This window comes from Microcebus murinus, chromosome 16 (assembly GCF_040939455.1).
Source record: "Microcebus murinus isolate Inina chromosome 16, M.murinus_Inina_mat1.0, whole genome shotgun sequence".
NCBI lineage: Eukaryota > Metazoa > Chordata > Mammalia > Primates > Cheirogaleidae > Microcebus > Microcebus murinus.
Window position 1 is genome coordinate 49,563,666 of NC_134119.1, and position 18,971 is coordinate 49,582,636.

General features: G+C 45.1%; 1 protein-coding gene across 1 annotated transcript in view; it reads right to left on the reverse strand.

Moving 5' to 3' along the window:
* FAM193A (family with sequence similarity 193 member A) overlaps positions 1-11,099 on the reverse strand; it is a 159,440-nt gene extending 148,341 nt beyond the window's left edge. The window contains exon 1 of the mRNA XM_075992888.1: positions 10,571-11,099. Coding sequence (XP_075849003.1) covers positions 10,571-10,822 — 252 coding nt within the window. The 5' untranslated portion in view covers positions 10,823-11,099. The remainder of the gene's footprint in view (positions 1-10,570) is intronic.
* Positions 11,100-18,971: the final 7,872 nt, after the last annotated feature.

Here is an 18,971-nt window from a genome sequence, read left to right on the forward strand (position 1 = left end):
GTAGACCCTGGGTCTTCCTATGTTACCCAGGCTGGTCTCAAACTCCTGGTCTCAAGTAATCCTCCTGCCTCAGCCTCCCAAAGTGCTAGGATTACAGGCATGAGCCACCACGCCCAGACCCCATGTATTATTTCTGCCATTTGCCCACTCCCCCACCACCTGCTGGAAAAATACCCTTTTCCCCTATGGTGGGTGGCCATTATGTCTCTCAGTATTAGACAAGCATGGCAAATGTTGCAGAAAGGCTCTACCAGCTCCACAGCTGAGTACTGGACTTTTGTGCTAGAAAGCATTCTTCGAAGTCCAGACAAGAGCCTGTTCTACCAGACCTTTTAAAAATGTTGTATGCTCCTACTTCTTCATATTAGATACCTACCTATGAAAACTAGAGTTGCTTCTGCATCTGAACACTACCCAATACAGAAAAATAAATTAGAAACCTAAGAGGGAGTTTATCCTTAAGTTTGATAAAATTTTATAAAATACTAGATTGAGAAACGCATGACTTTAAACAAAGCTGCAAAATTTATAAGTGTTGTTTCTCTTCTGAACACTTATTTTTTAATGTTTTGCTGACTATAAAGGCTATATACTTTCCCTCCCTAACATCTTTGGGCATAGTTCATTATTATAAAAGTGGATATAAATCCGTATTTCAAATCTTTGAGAGTCAATTCCCAGTTCTGCTTAGATCACTTTTTTAACCTTGTTACATGGATAATGAAGAGCTTGTACAGAAGCAGAAGTAGTGGCTCTACCATGCATCTCCTTGTTTCATAAACATTCACTATCAGCTTTATCTTCAATCCAGGGTTTCTTTGAAGACTCTTTTGTGAGGGCCAGTTTAATTAAAATTAGATAGCAGAACTTATGAATGTACTATATATGAGCACTCATTAACTGCCGAAGCTCCCACAGCTTTAAGTGACAAGTGAACAAATTTGGGAGCTGGAAGTCCCTCTCTTGCCTCAGGACAGCTCAGGAATCATCCATGACTGTGTGAAATGCAGATCAAGTGGGGGTGCCAGTTTTGTAAAGTTCAACATCTTATGTAGAAATAAGTACTTAAGGTATTCGTCCTGCAGTCCACACCTACTCCCTAGAGTGGCTCTGAAGTACACCACACTTTAGAGACCCCTGAAACAGGAAATGGGCAGTCAGTGAAATTGTTTGACCAAAGGTTTGACAATCACAATTGTCATAAAGTTGAAGACGACCTTCAAGATTATCCAGCACCATCTTCTTGCCTGGCAGTTGCAGAAACTCTGTTCTATGCACAATCACATACAGGTAACCTGAGATCTTTAGACATGACTCCTTCTGATCCCTTACCTAGTGAACAAACCAATAAGCACTATTCTGTAATATGGAAAGAAGAGTTTGGCTTAACTATGGACAAGCTGAGTTCACATGCCACAGCTGAGGTGAAAACAGGCCTCAACCATCATTCTAATAAACGAACATCCATGAGTGTTAGAGACTCACTGACCTCACATTTGAGTTTCTAACTATCATCAGAAATCTCTATCAGCATATGCTAAAAATATCAAGTGGAATTCTGAACCTGAGAGGGAGAACCACAGAATCACCTGCATCAGGTGAGTGTTATGAGTACAGGTATAATAAGTAAGCTCACCAAACCCAGGAGGGTGGGCAAAGCAACAGTCAGGAGAAGCAGAATGGTACTACACAGAGAAAGGCAAAGAAAGTTCCAAAAGGTGTAAATAATCAAGGTCAAATGAAAAATGCCAAATGCAAAAAAGCCCCAAAAAGATCAGGATTGAAAAATAACTACAGGCTTTGGTAAGGATATGATTCTTTAATAATCTCTGGGAAGGCTGATTAAAGCAGTAGATGCAAGAACTGGATAAGGGAATAAAATATGTATTGAGGGTGAAGAAAATAGAAGCAATCAGTATTAACCAGTATTATTAACCAATATTTCAAGTCATTTGGTGGTAACAAGTGGGAGAAAGTCAGATAAAATGGTACTTTATTAGGGTTCAGCAATTTCAAGAGGACTGAGGAGGGGGCCATGAAAGGATGGAAGACTTGAAATCTGAATACTAAGGAAAATAACCCAACAGAAGAGGTAAGATTCAAGACGCAGGAGACAAAGGACAGAGACATTCTGAAGAGGTCTCAAGATAATGTACCATATATGAATTTTGCATCGAGTTTCCATGGGTTAATAGACTCACTAAAATCCATCAGTTAAGAACTTCTGGAGTATAGAAGTAACTTTGGAAAAATGGACAGATGCTTTCTTCCAAATCAAAAGACAAAGAGGACAAAAGATTTCCCAAAAATGGTGAAGAGGGAGGAATTGCAGAGCTTCCATCAAATGACCTGGCTCTGAGCAACGTTTCTGAGCAACTATATGCCAAGAAGGCCACAGTGAATGTCACAGAAGAAAGTATTCTAATCCAGTCTTAGTGCAATGGCTAAGCTAAGGACAGGAACCAAAGGAACCCAGAAGGGACGCTAACAACCTAGCTTAGGATGAAGGAATGCTTCCCATAGAGTGTGGGCCTCCATCTCAGGGAAAAACAGCAGTCAATCAGGAAAGATGAGAGAGAAACATACCAGGCAGAAGAGCAAGCACCAACAAAGTCACACAGGTGAGACAAACACAGCTCATACATGCCGTGTAGGCAGCACACACAAGCAGCACAGGAAGATTGGAACCTGATGGACATGGTCACAGCAGTGGGACAACAAAGCGGAAGGAAGTGAGCTGCAGCAATGGGACAACAAAGTGGAAGGAAATGAGCTGCAAGAAGGATGCTGAGCTCTCCATTCAGCCAGAATCCAGCAGGTAAGGGGCAGTCAGAGCAGTGAACGGGAGTGCCATCAAAGAAAGCTGAAGACATTTCAGGTACACAGGCAAGAAGGCAGGTGGAACCTGTGTATAAGGGAATAAGAAGTAACAGAGTATGTTCACAAAGACTGGCTTATAGAAGAAAAAACGTAGTAGATGGGTGAGAGTAAGAAGACCAGAATAGCAGGAGGGTTTCTATATCTCGAAGGATTACCAAGAAGGGATAGATGCCAGCAGGAACTGGAAGGTGCAAGAGGGGACACTGCTAGAACAATTAGAGGAATCTGTTGAACTAAAGTTTCTGAACCTCAGTTTCCTCAGCCGACAAACATAGTCTTGGCAATAAGTAGGTTAAGTATTCTGTTGTCCCTTCCACTTCTAAAGTTCTATGAGTATATGATTTGCCTATCTCAGCATTCCTACTAGAATACTGCTGTGGGCATCTGTCAATGTACAAACATACAGAACAGTTTAGCTCACAGTTTGTTGAGAAATATTTAATTGTAATAACTGGTCCAAACCTTCCTATTATTCTTTTAAAGGTACAATATTGGCAGTAGCTACAGCTGTTTTTTATGCTTTTAAAAAAACAAAGCAAGGCCGGGCGCTGTGGCTCACGCCTGTAATCCTAGCTCTTGGGAGGCCGAGGCGGGCGGATTGCTCAAGGTCAGGAGTTCAAAACCAGCCTGAGCAAGAGCGAGACCCCGTCTCTACTATAAATAGAAAGAAATTAATTGGCCAACTGATATATATATAAAAAAATTAGCCGGGCATGGTGGCGCATGCCTGTAGTCCCAGCTACTCGGGAGGCTGAGGCAGAAGGATCACTCAAGCCCAGGAGTTTGAGGTTGCTGTGAGCTAGGCTGACGCCACGGCACTCACTCTAGCCTGGACAACAAAGCGAGACTCTGTCTCAAAAAAAAAAAAAAAAAAAAAAAAACAAAGCAGCACCAATATTATAAGCACAATCAATAATTCATTTATGTAATTTCTTCATCCAAGGCAACCAAACAGTATACGTTTAACTAAGCCATGAGTCAAAAAAGAAAAAAAAATAGAAATTGTTCTTGCTTTTATTTCTTGTTGCTCAAAAAAAAATTTTTTTTGAGCTCAAACTTCTGTGCTCAAATGATCCTCCTGCCTAGCCTCCCAACTATGCCTAGCTAGAAAATAACTTAAATTGACCAGGCATGGTGGCTCACACCTATAATCCCAGTGTAAGAGTTCATGATCAGCCTGAGCAACACAGCAAGACCCTGTCTACAAAAATATTTTTAAAGATTAGGCCAGGCGTGGTGGCTCACGCCTGTAATCCCAGCACTCTGGGAGGCCGAGGCGGGTGGACTGCTCGAGGTCAGGAGTTCGAAACCAGCCTAAGCAAGAGCAAGACCCCGTCTCTACTATAAATAGAAACAAATTAATTGGCCAAATAATATATAAAGAAAAAATTAGCCGGGCATGGTGGCGCATGCCTGTAGTCCCAGCTACTCGGGAGGCTGAGGCAGTAGGATCGCTTGAGCCCAGGAGTTTGAGGTTGCTGTGAGCTAGGCTGACGCCATGGCACTCACTCTAGCCTGGGCAACAAAGTGAGACTCTGTTTCAAAAAAAAAAAAAAAAAAAGGCCGGGCGCTGTGGCTCACGCCTGTAATCCTAGCTCTTGGGAGGCCGAGGCGGGCGGATTGCTCAAGGTCAGGAGTTCAAAACCAGCCTGAGCAAGAGCGAGACCCCGTCTCTACTATAAATAGAAAGAAATTAATTGGCCAACTGATATATATAAAAAATTAGCCGGGCATGGTGGCACATGCCTGTAGTCCCAGCTACCCGGGAGGCTGAGGCAGAAGGATCACTCGAGCCCAGGAGTTTGAGGTTGCTGTGAGCTAGGCAGACGCCACGGCACTCACTCTAGCCTGGGCAACAAAGTGAGACTCTGTCTCAAAAAAAAAAAAAAAAAAAAAAAAATTAACCAGGTGTGGCATACACCTGTAGTCCCAGCTACTTGGGAGGCTAAGGCAGGAGGACTGCTTGAGCCCACGAGTTCAAGGTTACATACAGTGAGCTATGATCACACCATTGCACTTCAGCCTGGGTGAAGTCTCAAAAAAAAAAAAAAAAAAGGACTCCTACAGAAAACTCTACACACATAAAATATTCAACTACTACTACATTTACATGAGACGGACCAATTCCTTGAAAACCACAAACTACATAGGAAAAGGGAAACTATATAGGAGAAGGGAACAATCCCCAACTTATTTTATTAGGCCAGCATTGTACCACAGGTTGAGCATTCCAAATCCACAAATGTAAAATGTTACAAAATCTGAAACTTTCTGAGCAATGACATGATGCTCAAAGAAAAGGCTCATTGGAGTATTTCTGATTTCAGATTTCCAGATGTGGTATGTTCAACTGGTGATTATAATGTAAATATTCCAAAATAAAAAAATATCCAAAATCCAAGATACTCCTGGTCCCAAGTATTTCAGGTAAGGGATATTCAACCTGCAATGCCAAAACCAGGCAAAAACAATATAAGAAAACTAATGACAAATATCCCTCATGGAAACAGATGCATTATCTCAATATAATATTAGTAAAGTGAATCCAGTAATTAAAAAAGAATAATATACCATGACCAACCACGGTTTATTCTAGTACTACAAAGCTGATTCAATAACCAAAATCAATGTTATGACATTAACAGTCTAAAGAAGAAAAACCAACTGATTCAAGAAAACATTTGATAAAATCCAACATCCATTAATAGAACAACTCTCAGCAACTAGAAATAGAAACTTCCATAACTTAATAATGGGCATCTACAAAAAAATCTACAACAGGCCAGGCATGGTGGCTCACACCTGTCATCTTAGCACTCTGGGAGTCCAGAGCGGGTGAATCGTTTGAGCTCAGGAGTTCGAGACCAGCCTGAGCAAGAGCAAGACCCCGTCTCTACTAAAAATAGAAAGAAATTAGCTGGACAACTAAAAATATATAGAAAAAGTTAGCTGGGCATGGTGGTACATGCCTATACTCCTAGCTACTTGGGAGGCTGAGGCAGGAGGACTGCTTGAGCCCAGGAGTTTGAGGTTGCTGTGAGCTAAGCTGACGCCATGACACTCTAGCCCGGGCAACAGAGTGAGACTCTGTCTCAAAAAAAAAAAAAAAAATCTACAACAAACATCATAGTTAATGGTAAGAGGATGAATACTTTCCTCCAAAGATTAGGAAAAACACAACAATATCCACCCTCACCACTCCTAGCTGACACTATACTCTCACCATCCTTTAGCGTTATAAAAAATAGCCCTAAATTCCTAGTTAAAGTCCTCCATGAGTATAGTCATATGTAACTTAATAGTCCAACAGCTAGTGATACAGGCCAAGTTCCATAATAGAGGAATTTTGAGTTTTGTAAATAATGTGCATGGCTTAATTTGCACTCACTCAGGAAACAGAATTTGGATGGTATAAATTATTTTTATTTTGTACATAATACCTAACTGGTTAACTACCAAAAGGTGGAAAAAGCCAAAATTAGTTTTATTTGAAAAAGAAAAAGTTAGTAATATCAGGTTATAAAAATATCATTCACCTTTCTGCTCCATAAGCAATGTTCATTGTAGAAAAGTCTTAAAGCTTGAGACATATGAAAAAGGAAAAAAATCCATCAGAATATCCACCATAAAATATTTTGATGTATATCCTATCTATCAGACTTTCCTGTGCAAAGATATATACAGATACTCCACAAAAATAGGTCTACGTTACAAATACTGTTTTATAAGCTTTTTTCATTTACATCATGAACACTATGAAAATTATATTTTAAAATAGAAATGCAAAATAATTAGATATAGTCATGCTATCCCTCATCTATCAACTTGTTTCAGGGCCAACCCTTTATTGTCAGGTTAGAGCAGATCAACACACAAGGCTGTTAGAGCAGGCATTGTCCAAGACTTGTGTTCAACATTTTTTACACATATGTACTGTTTTCCCATTTTACAAGTCTAAAAAGCTGATCAATAGCATCCTGCAGCAGAGTCCCTAATACAGTCTAGCCCAGTTCTGGAAAAACAGTGATCAGGAACATGCACAGCACTTACTGTGTGTCACCACCCATTGTTTAAGCACTTTCTTTGCATTTGCTTAATTCCTACAATAATCCTAGGAGCTGGGTGTTCTACCATTTAGAAAACTGAGGTAGTGCAAAGTTGATACTTTGCCCAAGTGACACAGCCTATCAAATTTGTGTCCCCCCAAAGCTTTGTGTGCCAGAGTTCTGTTTAGGGCCAAAGATCCCATAAGCTAAGCTATGTTCTGCTACTTCTCCCCTAGCAGTCATTCTTTGTTGAAGCTACCCACATGCAGAAACATCCTCTCTACCTCAGCAGCTGCCTTGATGAAGATGGTCCTAGGTATAATCCACAATGCTGTGCCCAGCACACAGGGCAACAGAGCTGTGACCCTCTTGAAAATCAAGACAGTCCTTCCATTCTGACTTCTCTCTAATCCACCCTCTGGCTTGCTGACCTTCTATGGAGTGGAGAGGACACTCCCCAGGACTCCGAAACCCTCTCTGGGAAACAGGGCCAGGACCCACTTGCTGTTACTTGTTGACACTGTTTTTTGTCTCTGTTTTGCACCATACAAGGTACCCCAAAGAGCACACCATCTGTGGGGAAACAATTCAGAGGCTTCAGAACTGACATTAGGACCCTTCGTGATCTGTGGAAATAACATTTTTAGCCCTATTATCATAAACAGCATCTTTAATGCACAATTACTAAAACAACACTTGTGAAGAAATCTAAAAACTAAAGACATAGCTCTAAAAGTTTAAAATATAGTAAATGTTTTTCAAGGTGCAGGTCACAACTCAATAGTGCATAGTGAAATAACTTTGTGAACTGGCATTTTATTAATGAAAATTAATACAACTGGTATATTATTAATGAAATTTAATAGAAAAGATCAAAAGATCAAAAAGTATTGAAATAGCATTTTTAGCAGCTTCATTGTATAGGCATGTGTGTGTTTTCTGGGTCTTAGTATATTTTGTTTCTTCAATGGGTCATGGTAAAAAAACTTGATGCATAATAGTTTAACAGAATAAGAGAATCTTGTCAAAAATAATACTAGGGGCCAGGCGAGGTGGCTCACACCTGTAATCCTAGCACTTTGGGAGGCCAAGGCAGGAGGATCACCTGAGGTCAGGAGTTTGAGACCAACCTGAGCAATATAGTAAGACGCTTTCTCTACAAAAAAATATAAAAATTAGGGCTGGGTGGGGTGGCTCACACTTGTAATCCTAGCACTTTGGCAGGAGGATTGCCTGAACTCAGGAGTTTATGTACAGCCTGAGCAAGAGCGAGACTCAGTCTCTACTAAACATAGAAAAATTAGCAGGGCATTGCGGCACACACCTACAGTCCTAGCTACTGGGGAGGCTGAGGCAGGAGGATTGCTTGAGCCCAGGAGTTTGAGGTTGCAACGAGCTATGATGATGCCACTGCACTCTACCTGAGGTAACAGAGCAAGACTGACTCCAAAAGAAAAGAAGGAAAGAAAAATTAGCCAGGCATTGTGGCTCTCGCCTATAGTCCCAGCTAGTTAGGAGGCTGAGGCAGGAGGAATCACTTGAACCCAAGAGTTTGAGGTTGCAGTGAGCTATGACGACACCACTACACTCTAGCCTGGGCAACAGACTGAGACCCAGTCTCAAAAAGAAAAAAATACTAGGCATACAATTGTATCTGCCTTTGAATGGTGCGATTTAAATATTTCAGATAATTTTGCAAAGTAAATGTCAATTATTAAAACCTGAAATAAGAAAGACCAGAGAAAGGATTGTATTGCGCCACCAACTGGTTTTTATTGAGGTGATAGAAATAGGTATGTATTACATCCAACTACAGCAAACATACCATTTTTATAAAAGATCTGCATAGGCAGACCTCCCACCCAACCCTCCCCAGTAGCACCAAACACTGCCCTTTAAAAGCTCAATAATCCAGGCCGGGCGCGGTGCTCACACCTGTAATCCTTGCACTCTGGGAGGCCGAAGCAGGCGGATTGCTCAAGATCAGGAGTTCGAAACCAGCCTGAGCAACAGCGAGACCCCGTCTCTACTATAAATAGAAATTAATTGGCCAACTAATATATATAGAAAACTTAGCTGGGCATGGTGGCACATGCCTGTAGTCCCAGCTACTTGGGAGGCTGAGGCAGTAGGATTGCTTGAGCCCAGGTATTTGAGGTTGCTGTGAGCTAGGCTGACGCCACGGCACTCACTTCTAGCCTGGGCAACAAAGCGAGACTCTGTCTCAAAAAATAATAATAATCAGCTCAATAATCCAAGTGCTCATCCTTGCTCCCAAGAACTACGGCCTATTTCATATCAGGGCAGTAGTGGATAAGAGTAACCTCTGGAGACGGAAGTTCTGCACTCAGGACCCCTAAACAAATGTATTAGTAACAATATAATGTAAAACAAGCTCCAACAACTGTACCTACAATACCAGAGAGAACACTCAAAGTATTTTAAAGTGAAACATACATTACTGTATTTTCATGTTATAGCATAAGCATCAGTAAACCATGCCATGTGCAATGATTTCTTATCTGCTCTCACTACATACTGTTCCAACATAATATTTGGAATCTCACATAAGTCAATTTATCTCATGATTTGGCATACAAATACTAATGGTTTTTTTTTGTTTTGCTTTTTAATTGCAAATGTCTTTAAAATAATATAATTTAAGAGTTCTAATAATGTTACAAGAACATAACTTTTGAAAAAAAATAGCATCTTTCAGGAGCCAATCTGATGACTGGAAATGACCACACCAATTGCATACCACATACAAGTATTATGTCTTCTGCACTGTAGTAACCAATAGCGAGATAAAAGTGGCAGCAATCCATAACTGATAGATGCAAAGTGAGCTAGCCGCCTTCTTAAACAAAACTGAAAAAAATTACTCTCCAAATTCCTCATGTTCAAACGCTAAACACATGCCAGAGTAACAAGACCACTAATTATCCCTAAAACTTAAGAAAGTGGGAAATGTAAGGCCAGCGCTCCCAACTCCAGATGGCTGTCAGGTAGCTACCAAATGACCATATTGGAGAAGCCAAAGAAAACTTCCAGGAGGCACTTTTCAACCATCATTTGCAGGGGCATTAAGAAGGTGGACAGCGAGAAACATTTCAAAGCACTGGGAATTACAAAGGAAAGCCCTGCTCATCACTTGAGTCACAGCTATTCGGAAGCTGCAGCAGCGGGGTGAGATGCTACCACAGGAGCCTGAGTCCCTGAGGGCATCACCCACGGGGGCCAGAGGAAGGCAAAGCGACACGCGCAGGAGCTTCACCTAGGAGGCATCCCCCTCCTCTCGCAGCGGCTCAAATCCGGGGCCAGCCACTCCATGCGACCCACGGACCACGGACCGCGCTTCGTGCTTCAGGGCCAGGTGTCGCCTCCCGCAGCCTTGCTCACGTTTTTCTCCAGAGAACGCTGCCAGAGGCAGCGAAACCCCAGCGCGGGCCCCCGACCGCCCCGCCCGGGACCCACGAACGCAGCCTGCAGACGCCCGCGCGGCCGCCGCAGGACCCGTTATCCGCCCGGCTGCAGCATCCCCGCCCAGCGGCCCAGGCCCGCGCGGGAGGCCGCGCTCCGACAGCGCGCGAGGGGGCGGCGGCCGTGTCCCGCCGGCCGGACCCCCGCCCACCGCTGCTTACCTCGAAGTAGCCTCCGGGAGCGGCGCCGCCCGCGCCCACGCCGAGGGGCCCGTTGGCCGCCGCCGCGCCGCCCAGCAGGCCCGCCGCGCCGCCCGGGGCCGCCAGGGCCGCGGCCTGGGAGCCGCGCAGCGCCGCCGCCGGGCCGGCCTTGCCGCTGCTCGCGCCGCCGTTACCCCCGCCCGAGCCGCCGCCGCCGCCGCCCCGCTTGTTCTTCCGGCGCTTGGCCCCGCGCTTGGCGTCGGCCGGACTCATGGCGGGCGGGCGGACAGGAGAGGGGCGCGCAGCGGGCGCCGGGCCGCGGGCGGCGGCGGAGGGCGGGGAGGGCGGGGAGGCTGAGGCGGCGGCGGCGGGCGCTCCGTCCGGCTGGGGCGGGGAGCGCGGCACGGGGTCGCCTCCCAGGCGGGGAGGGCTGGGGCGGGCGGGAGCTGCGGGGGAGGCCGCTGGGCGGGAGGAACGGCGACTCCACCGGCCTGGCGCCGCCGCTGACCAGAGTTAGAGTCCAATATGGCGGACACAAGGGGAAAGGGATCCCAGTTTACGTCGGGGGAGGGGGAAGGAGCGGCGGGGAGGGGGAGGGGTGTGGGCGCCCTCCCCCCTCCCCCCCCCAGCCTTACTCCGCCCTCCCGGGTGCCGCTTCCCCTACTGCCTGGGCCTGCCCCTCCTGCCGTTAACGTGCGCCCGGCGCGCAGGGCACGCCGGGAGTGGAAGTCCCTGCCGCCCCCGCCGCCGCCGGGGGCGCCCGGGGGAGGACCACGACTCCCGTCAGGCCGTGCGCGGCCGAAGGCCGGGGCGCGGGAGGGGCGGGCGCGGGGGTGGGGTGGTGGCGTCACCGCCTCTCTCGCCGCCGACCCCTCCTGCGGCGCGCGGCCTTCTGGGAGCTGTAGTCAGGGAGGGCCGACCCGGCGAAAGGCCGGGTCGCCTCCGGGAGGCGAGCTACGCGGGTGGAGGAGAGCGGTTCTGCTGAGCTGACGGGCACCCGCCGCCCCCGCGCGGTCCACGGTGCTGCAGACCGGCCCAGCTCCCGGGCTGCACCACGGGCAGCTGGCCCTGGCCCTGCCGGGGGCGGCCCGATGACCTTGGCCCCCACCGGGTTCGAGTCCGCCTCTGTCGCCTTCTAGCCCTGTGACCTTGGCTGGCCGCTCAGCCGAGTCCAGATGACTCAGGGAGGACGGCAGGCTGGGACGGGCGGGGCGCGGGACCGGTCCAGGTCTGTCTGGACCGCGACACCACACGCAGCTGGGCCGGGGCCGGGGCCCGGAGAAGCATGGCCCAGTTGAGGCTCGGACAGATCTTCGCGATCCGTGGAAGCCCTTGGCCCAAAGGCCGCGCTATGCTGCAGGCCCGCTAAGCTGTCCCCAGGGGTCCTGGTGCTTGGGGACCCGTTCTCACACCTCCCGAGCCTCCAGCGCTCCCGACCCCGTGGGACCTCAGCTTCCAGGTCGGAAAGAAGGGCCTCTCTGTTGACCCTCCTCCTTCCCGGGCCTTTTGGGTCGTCAGCAAGCCCAGGTACCTGTCGGCCCTTAGACCCAGGCTAGAGGGCCCCTACCCGCTGGAGGTCCCCACTCACCTCAGAGACCGAAACACAAAAGACACGTTTTCCCCTTTTTGGTTCCAGGGGGATTACAGGGCCGAGATGTGGCAGAACCTTGTACTGAGGTATACTGGCCTCCATGTACACCCTTTACTGGGCCCCACAGCTGCCTCCCTGTCACCCCTCCCCAGCTGCAGCCTTAGCCTCCTAATCCTTTGGCCCGTTTATGACACAACTGGAATGAGCTAATGTGAGAGAATCAAAGCTCTACTTAAAGCCCTTGAGAGACCACCTTGTCAGTAGAATAAAGGCTCTCCACCCCTAACAGAAGGTCTTGGGTGATCCTACCACTGAATTTGGAGTTTGAGAGAGGTGGCAGGGATGCCTGCCTAGCTTCCTCCTCCACCATTCCTCTGGGACAATGTCTTAGGCTGCCCCTACTCCCACACCTTCCCACAGGGGCTGGGTCAGATACTTCCCTTCTCCCACAGCCCTGTGCGTTCCTTTGTCATGCACATTGGCACAGGATTGAGATTCATGGTGACACCAGTATCCTCAAAGAGGAAACAGCCTAGGGGTCAAGGGAGAAATGAGAACACCTGCCTCACGCACCTCTGAGTCCCAACTCCTGCCAAGCAAGGGGCTGGGCACACAGCACTCTAGTATTTACTGAATCAATTGATGACGTAATAATGACCATTTGTCCTGCAATCATGTACCAGCCACGCTGCCTGCTGCCACTACATCTCATTTAATCCACACAACCACTCTCAAGATAGGTACCATTAGCCCTATTTTGTGGGTGAGAAACTGAGGTCCATAGATGTTAAGGGACTTCCCAGAGCCACCCCAATAGTCAGAGGAAAGGCCCAGATTCCCATTCAGATGTGACTCAGGTACTTACAGAGCACTGGGTGAAAGTTACTCTGAGGACTGGGGACAAGGCAGGCCTCTCTGGGGTGCTGAGCTGAGCCAGTAGCATTTGCACTCAAAGCAAAGGACTCACAGAAACCCAAGACTCTGGAGCAGGGAAAAGCTCAGCATGTCCAAGGAACCCACAAGAGCCACATAGGTAGAGCAAGTGAAAATGGCAGAACCTGTGACCTCCAGAAGGAAGTTGGGTTTTATTACAAATGCAGCTGGGAGCTGTGAAGGGTTTTGAGCAGGGAGTGTCCTGGTCAGATGTATATTTTCCATAGAACTCAGGCTAATGTGTAGGGAATAGATGACAGAGAAGCCAGAGCAGGGGCCAAGAGACCAGTGACAAAGGGCAGAGAGGGTATTCCTGGCAGAGAGAAGTGATGAAGCGAAGGATAAAGCAGTGCTTCTCAACCTTCTTTCAGTATCTTCCCCTGCTAGGATCTGAATGTGTATCTCCCCCAAAATTCACTTGTTGAAACCTAATCATCAATGTGATGGTATTAGGAGGTGAGGCTGATGGGTGGTGATTATGTCATGAGGGCAGAACCCTCATAAGTGGGATTACTGCCCTTATATAAGAGGGCATAGAGAGCTGCCTTGTCTCTTCCACCATGTGAGGGCATAGCTAAGAGGTACAGCTATGAATCAGGAAGACACTGAATCTGCTGGTGCCTTGATCTTAGACTTCCTAGCTTCCAGACCTGTGAGAAATAAATTTCTGTTGTTCATACTCAGTTTGTGGTATTTTGCAATAACAGCTCAAATGGACTAAGACACCCCTAAGGAAAAATTAACAAGAAATTAAGGAGAAAAAATAAAGACTAAGGAATAAGATTTGATTAAGTAGGGTTAAGATTTGGAAAGCCATAAAACATTGTAATAGCTAAGATTTGTTTCTCTCCCTAGCAATAAATTTTTACCCCCTTGAGGGATATATTAGAGTTCTCCAGAGAAACACAAGCAATAGGAGATAGATAGGTAGGTAGATATAAAATGAGAGAGAGATTTCTTATAAGAAATGGGCTCATATAATTATGAAAGCTGACAAGTCCCAAGATCTGCACTCAGCAAACTGGAGACCCAGGATAGCCGATGGTGTAGTTCCTGTCTGAAAGCCAATAAGCTCAAGACTGAGAAAGACTCTCATGCTAAGAAGCTATGAAACAAAAAAGTCCCAGAAAAGGCCAGTTTTTCAATTTGAGTCTGAAAGCAGAACAAAACCAATGTCCCAGCTTGAAGACAGGCAGGAGGAGTTCTCTCTTACTCCATTTTCTTATTCTTTTTATGTTTGTTTTGTTTTTGAGACAAGGTATCTCTGTGTCACCCAGGCTAGAATGCAGTGGCTAAAATTACAGGTGTGAGCCACTGCACCCAGCCCCTTTTCTTGTTCTATTCAGGTCCTCAACAGATTGGATGAGGCCCACCACATTGGCAAGAGCACTGTACTTACTCTGTCTACCAATTCAAATGTTAATCTCATTCAGAAACAACTTCACAAACATACCCAGAATAATGGTTGACCAAATATCTGGGCACCCTATGGCCCAGTCAAGTTCACACATAAAATCAATCATCACAAACGAGAATATAGGACATAAGGGCCAGAAAGGGTCTTGTATATTCTGACACTTAAGAGAAACTCCTTGTGGCAGGAGCTTAGGCAGCCACAGGGAGGTGTGGGCAGTAACCTTGGAGAGAGTCTCAGCATGGAGATGGCTACTCAGGGTAACTGTGTGATCCTGGAAGGCACTTGGGACTCACAGGAATAGGTGAGATATGTTGAATATTTTTATAAAATTGCAATTTTATTATTTTCATGTACAGTAAATATTAACCAAGATATGAATGTGTACTAGTAACACAAGATACTTTTATAAGGAAAATTAATTATGAGATATTTAACTTATCTCATAATTCATAACCAGTGGGCATTACATAATAATGAATTGTCACCTAGAAAGCTTTTCTAATTTCTGGCTTTATTAAGAATGCAAAAAGAACAGTTAGACACCCTGATCAGGCCACTTCGTTGCCCCAAGCAAAATCATGGCAGCTAAGTTTCTACTCCAAGGCAGAGCACATGCAATTCTCTGCAGAAACTGTATAATGCAAGGAAGGGTATGGCCATATTATTTGGGGATCCCAAAGAATCAGGCAGTTCTTGGCTCACCCAAAATTGAAGCTTGTAGATCAATAAGCTCCGCTTCTAAGCTTTTAATTATGCCACTTGTAAACATGAAGAGTGTTAAGGATCAGCAATCATTGAAGAAATAGCAAGAATTCAGAGACAAAAAGATGTGAGAGGGTGGGGGGAAATAAGCAAGGAAACCGTTAATGGAGGGAATAGAAGAAAATTTCAAAACCCTACTAATAATCTCAAAGATGCATAAGAAAGCAGCCTTGGAAATGTAAAATATAGCCAAAATTGTTAAATCAAATAGAAGCATTACAAGATAAAATTAAGGAAATTATTCAGAAAGTAGACATCATGATCAAACTGCTGAAAACAAACACAAAGCAGCCAGAGAAAAAATTCACATACCTTCAACAGTATGTGACAACTGACAGCTCAACAGAAATGAAGCTAGAAAACAATGGAATGACAGAGTAATTGAAAGAAAACTGCCAGCTTATAATTTCTAAAAATCTTACTGTTTTACTTAATGATACATTAAAAGTATGATTTCAACATGTTATCAGTATAAAATATTAACAAGATATTTTATAGTCTTTTTTTCATACCCAAGTCTTTGGAATTATGTGTGTATATTATACTTCCAGCTTCTCTCTATTCAGATTAGCTATGTTTCAAGTACTCAGAAGCCAGTTGTGGCTTGTGCTTATTAACATATTAGATAGCAACTTACAATTTTTTACTCATAAAAAAAATACCATGCAAGAATGAAGATAAATTAATGACATTTTCAGATTTTTCAGATTAACAAAAAATAGAATTTTTTGCTATTAGAAATCCACTAAAACAAATATTAAAAAGAGTTCCTTAGGCAGAAAGAAAATTATTACAGATGGAAATGAAAAGAGGATTAAAGACCAAAAAAAGGTGAATATGTGTGTAAAAGTACATTAATATTGACCATAGAAAACAATTTTCTTGGACAGGCACAGTGGCTCTCGCCTATAATCCCAGCACCTTGAGATGCCAAGGCAGGTGAATCACTTGAGCCCAGGAGTTCAAGACCAGCCTGGACAACATAGCGAGACCCACCTCTGCAAAAAATGTAAAAATTAGCCAGTTGTGGTACCATGAGCCTGTAGTCCCAGCTACTTGAGAGACTGAGACAGGATGATCCCTTGAGCCCAAGCATTCAAGGCTACCATGAGCTATGATTGTGCCACTGCACATCAGCCTGGGTGATAGAGCCAATAATAATAGGCCAGGCCCAGTGGCTCATCCTTGTAATCCCACTACTTTGGGTGACCGAGGGAAGAGAATCACTTGAGCCCAGGAGTTCAAGAACAGCCTGGGAAACACAGGGAGTCCTTGTCTATTCAAACAATTTTAAAAATTAGCTGGGTGTAATTACATGTGCCTGTCATCCTGGATACTCAAGAGGCTGAGGCAGGAGGATTGCTTAAGCCCAAGAGTAAATAATAATAATAATTTCCTGAGGTTTAAACTACATGTAGAATTAAAATGCATGAGAACTCTAATAAAAAAGAGAGGAGGTAGGCAAAAGGAGTTAAATTTTTAGGTTTTTACAATTTCAGGAAAGCAATAAAGGTAATTGTTATTAGAAAGTTAGTCAAAGATGTATGTTATAATCTCAATGATAACTGCTAAAAGATTCATAAAAAACCTAATAAAAGACATTTCAGATTTAGGAAAGAACAAAAGGAAAAATGAAGAATACTGAGTGATTTGGCAAGAAAGAAGGGAAAAAAGAACACAAAACAGGTGTGTGTCAAAGAGATAAAAATAGTAGAGATGAGTCTAAATATATTAAGTAATTACACAAACTATAAATGAGTACCACTCTAACTAAAAGCATAAGGGGGGCGCCGGGCGCGGTGGCTCACGCCTGTAATACTAGCTCTCTGGGAGGCCGAGGCAGGCGAATTGCTGTAGGTCAGGAGTTCGAAACCAGCCTGAGCAAGAGAGAGACCGCAAGAGCGAGACCCCGTCTCTACTATAAATACAAAGAAATTAATTGGCTAACTAACATATCTAGAAAAAAAACTTAGCCGGGCATGGTGGCACATGCCTGTAATCCCAGCTACTCGAGAGGCTGAGGCAGCAGGATTGCTTGAGCCCAGGAATTTGAGGTTGCTGTGAGCTAGGCTGATGCCACGGTACTCACTCTAGCCTGGGCAACAAAGTGAGACTCTGTCTCAAAAAAAGAAAAAAGAAAGAAGAAAAAAAAATTAGCCGGGTATGGTGGCGCATGCCTGTAGTCCTATCTTCTTAGGAGGCTGAGGCAGAAGGATCGCTTGAGCCCAGGAGTTTGAGGTTGCTGTGAGCTAGGCTGACGCCATGGCACTCTAGCTAGGGCAACAAAGTGAGACTCTGTCTCAAAAAAAAAAAAAAAAAAGAATAAGGAGGCCAGGCATGATGGCTCACACCTGTAATCCTAGGACTCTGGGAGGCCAAGGCGGGTGGATCCTTTGAGCTCAGAATTTCAAGACCAGCCTGAGCAAGAGTGAGACCCTGTCTCTAAAAATAAAAAGAAATTAGCTGGACAACTAAAAACATATTGAAAAAATTAGCCGGGCATGGTGGCGCATGCCTGTAGTCCCAGCTACTCGGGAGGCTGAGGCAGGAGGATCGCTTGAGCCCAGGAATTCGAGGTTGCTGTGAGCTAGATTGATGCTACAGCACTCTAGCCCAGACAACAGAGACTCTACTTCAGGAAAAAAAAAAAAAAAGGATAAAGGGAAAAAAGGTAAGATTGTCCAAATAGATTTTAAAAAGAAAACCAATGCTACTTACAATAGATATAAGAACACAAAACATTTGAAAATATATACAAAAGAAATACTAATAATATCATAAAAAGAAGACCTTTAGGGAAGAACCAATACAACAACTTTCAGCTAGAGAAGGAAGGTTGGCTGCTAATGGTGTTGGGAGCCAAGTAGGGAAGAAGCTGGGGCAACAGGGTTCATTATGCTTTCACCACCTAACCTCATAGTGTCAGTACAGTATCTGCAGCCTTCAGGGATGTCTAGCATCGTCAAGGCAACATCCTCTTTTTCACCCTCTCCAGAGATTAAATCTCGAGACTTCTGATGGGTGGTGGAATTGGCATTCAGCAGAATGAAGTAAGGACTGGGAACTGAGAATCTGCTTCTCATGAGAGTTCACCCAATCTTTGTTAACAATTTTATTGCTCCCTTGACCCTTCAGTTGAAGATTTATCTGGTGCTGCCAATTCTTCAGAGTTATGACGACTCTACAGAATAAACTGGGGCCAGGCACAGTGGCTCACTCCTTTAATCACAGCACTTTGGGAGGCCAAGGTGGGAGGATTGCTTGAAGCCAGGAGTTCAAGACCAGCCTGGGCATCACAGGAAGACCCCATCTCTACAAAAATTTTAAAAAAAAACTTAGGCCGGGCGCAGTGGCTCATGTCTGTAATCCTAGCACTCTGGGAGGCCAAGGCGGAAGGATTGCTCAAGGTCAGGAGTTCAAAACCAGCCTGAGCAAGAGCGAGACCACAAGAGCGAGACCCCGTGTCTACTATAAATACAAAGAAATTAATTGGCCAACTAATATGTATAGAAAAAAAAATTGGCCGGGCATGGTGGTGCATGCCTGTAGTCCCAGCTACTCGGGAGGCTGAGGCAACAGGATTGCTTGAGCCCAGGAGTTTGAGGTTGCTGTGAGCTAGGCTGACGCCATGGTACTCACTCTAGCCTGGGCAACAAAGCAAGACTCTGTCTCAAAAAAAAAAAAAAAAAATTAGCTAGGTATGGTTGTGTGCACCTGTA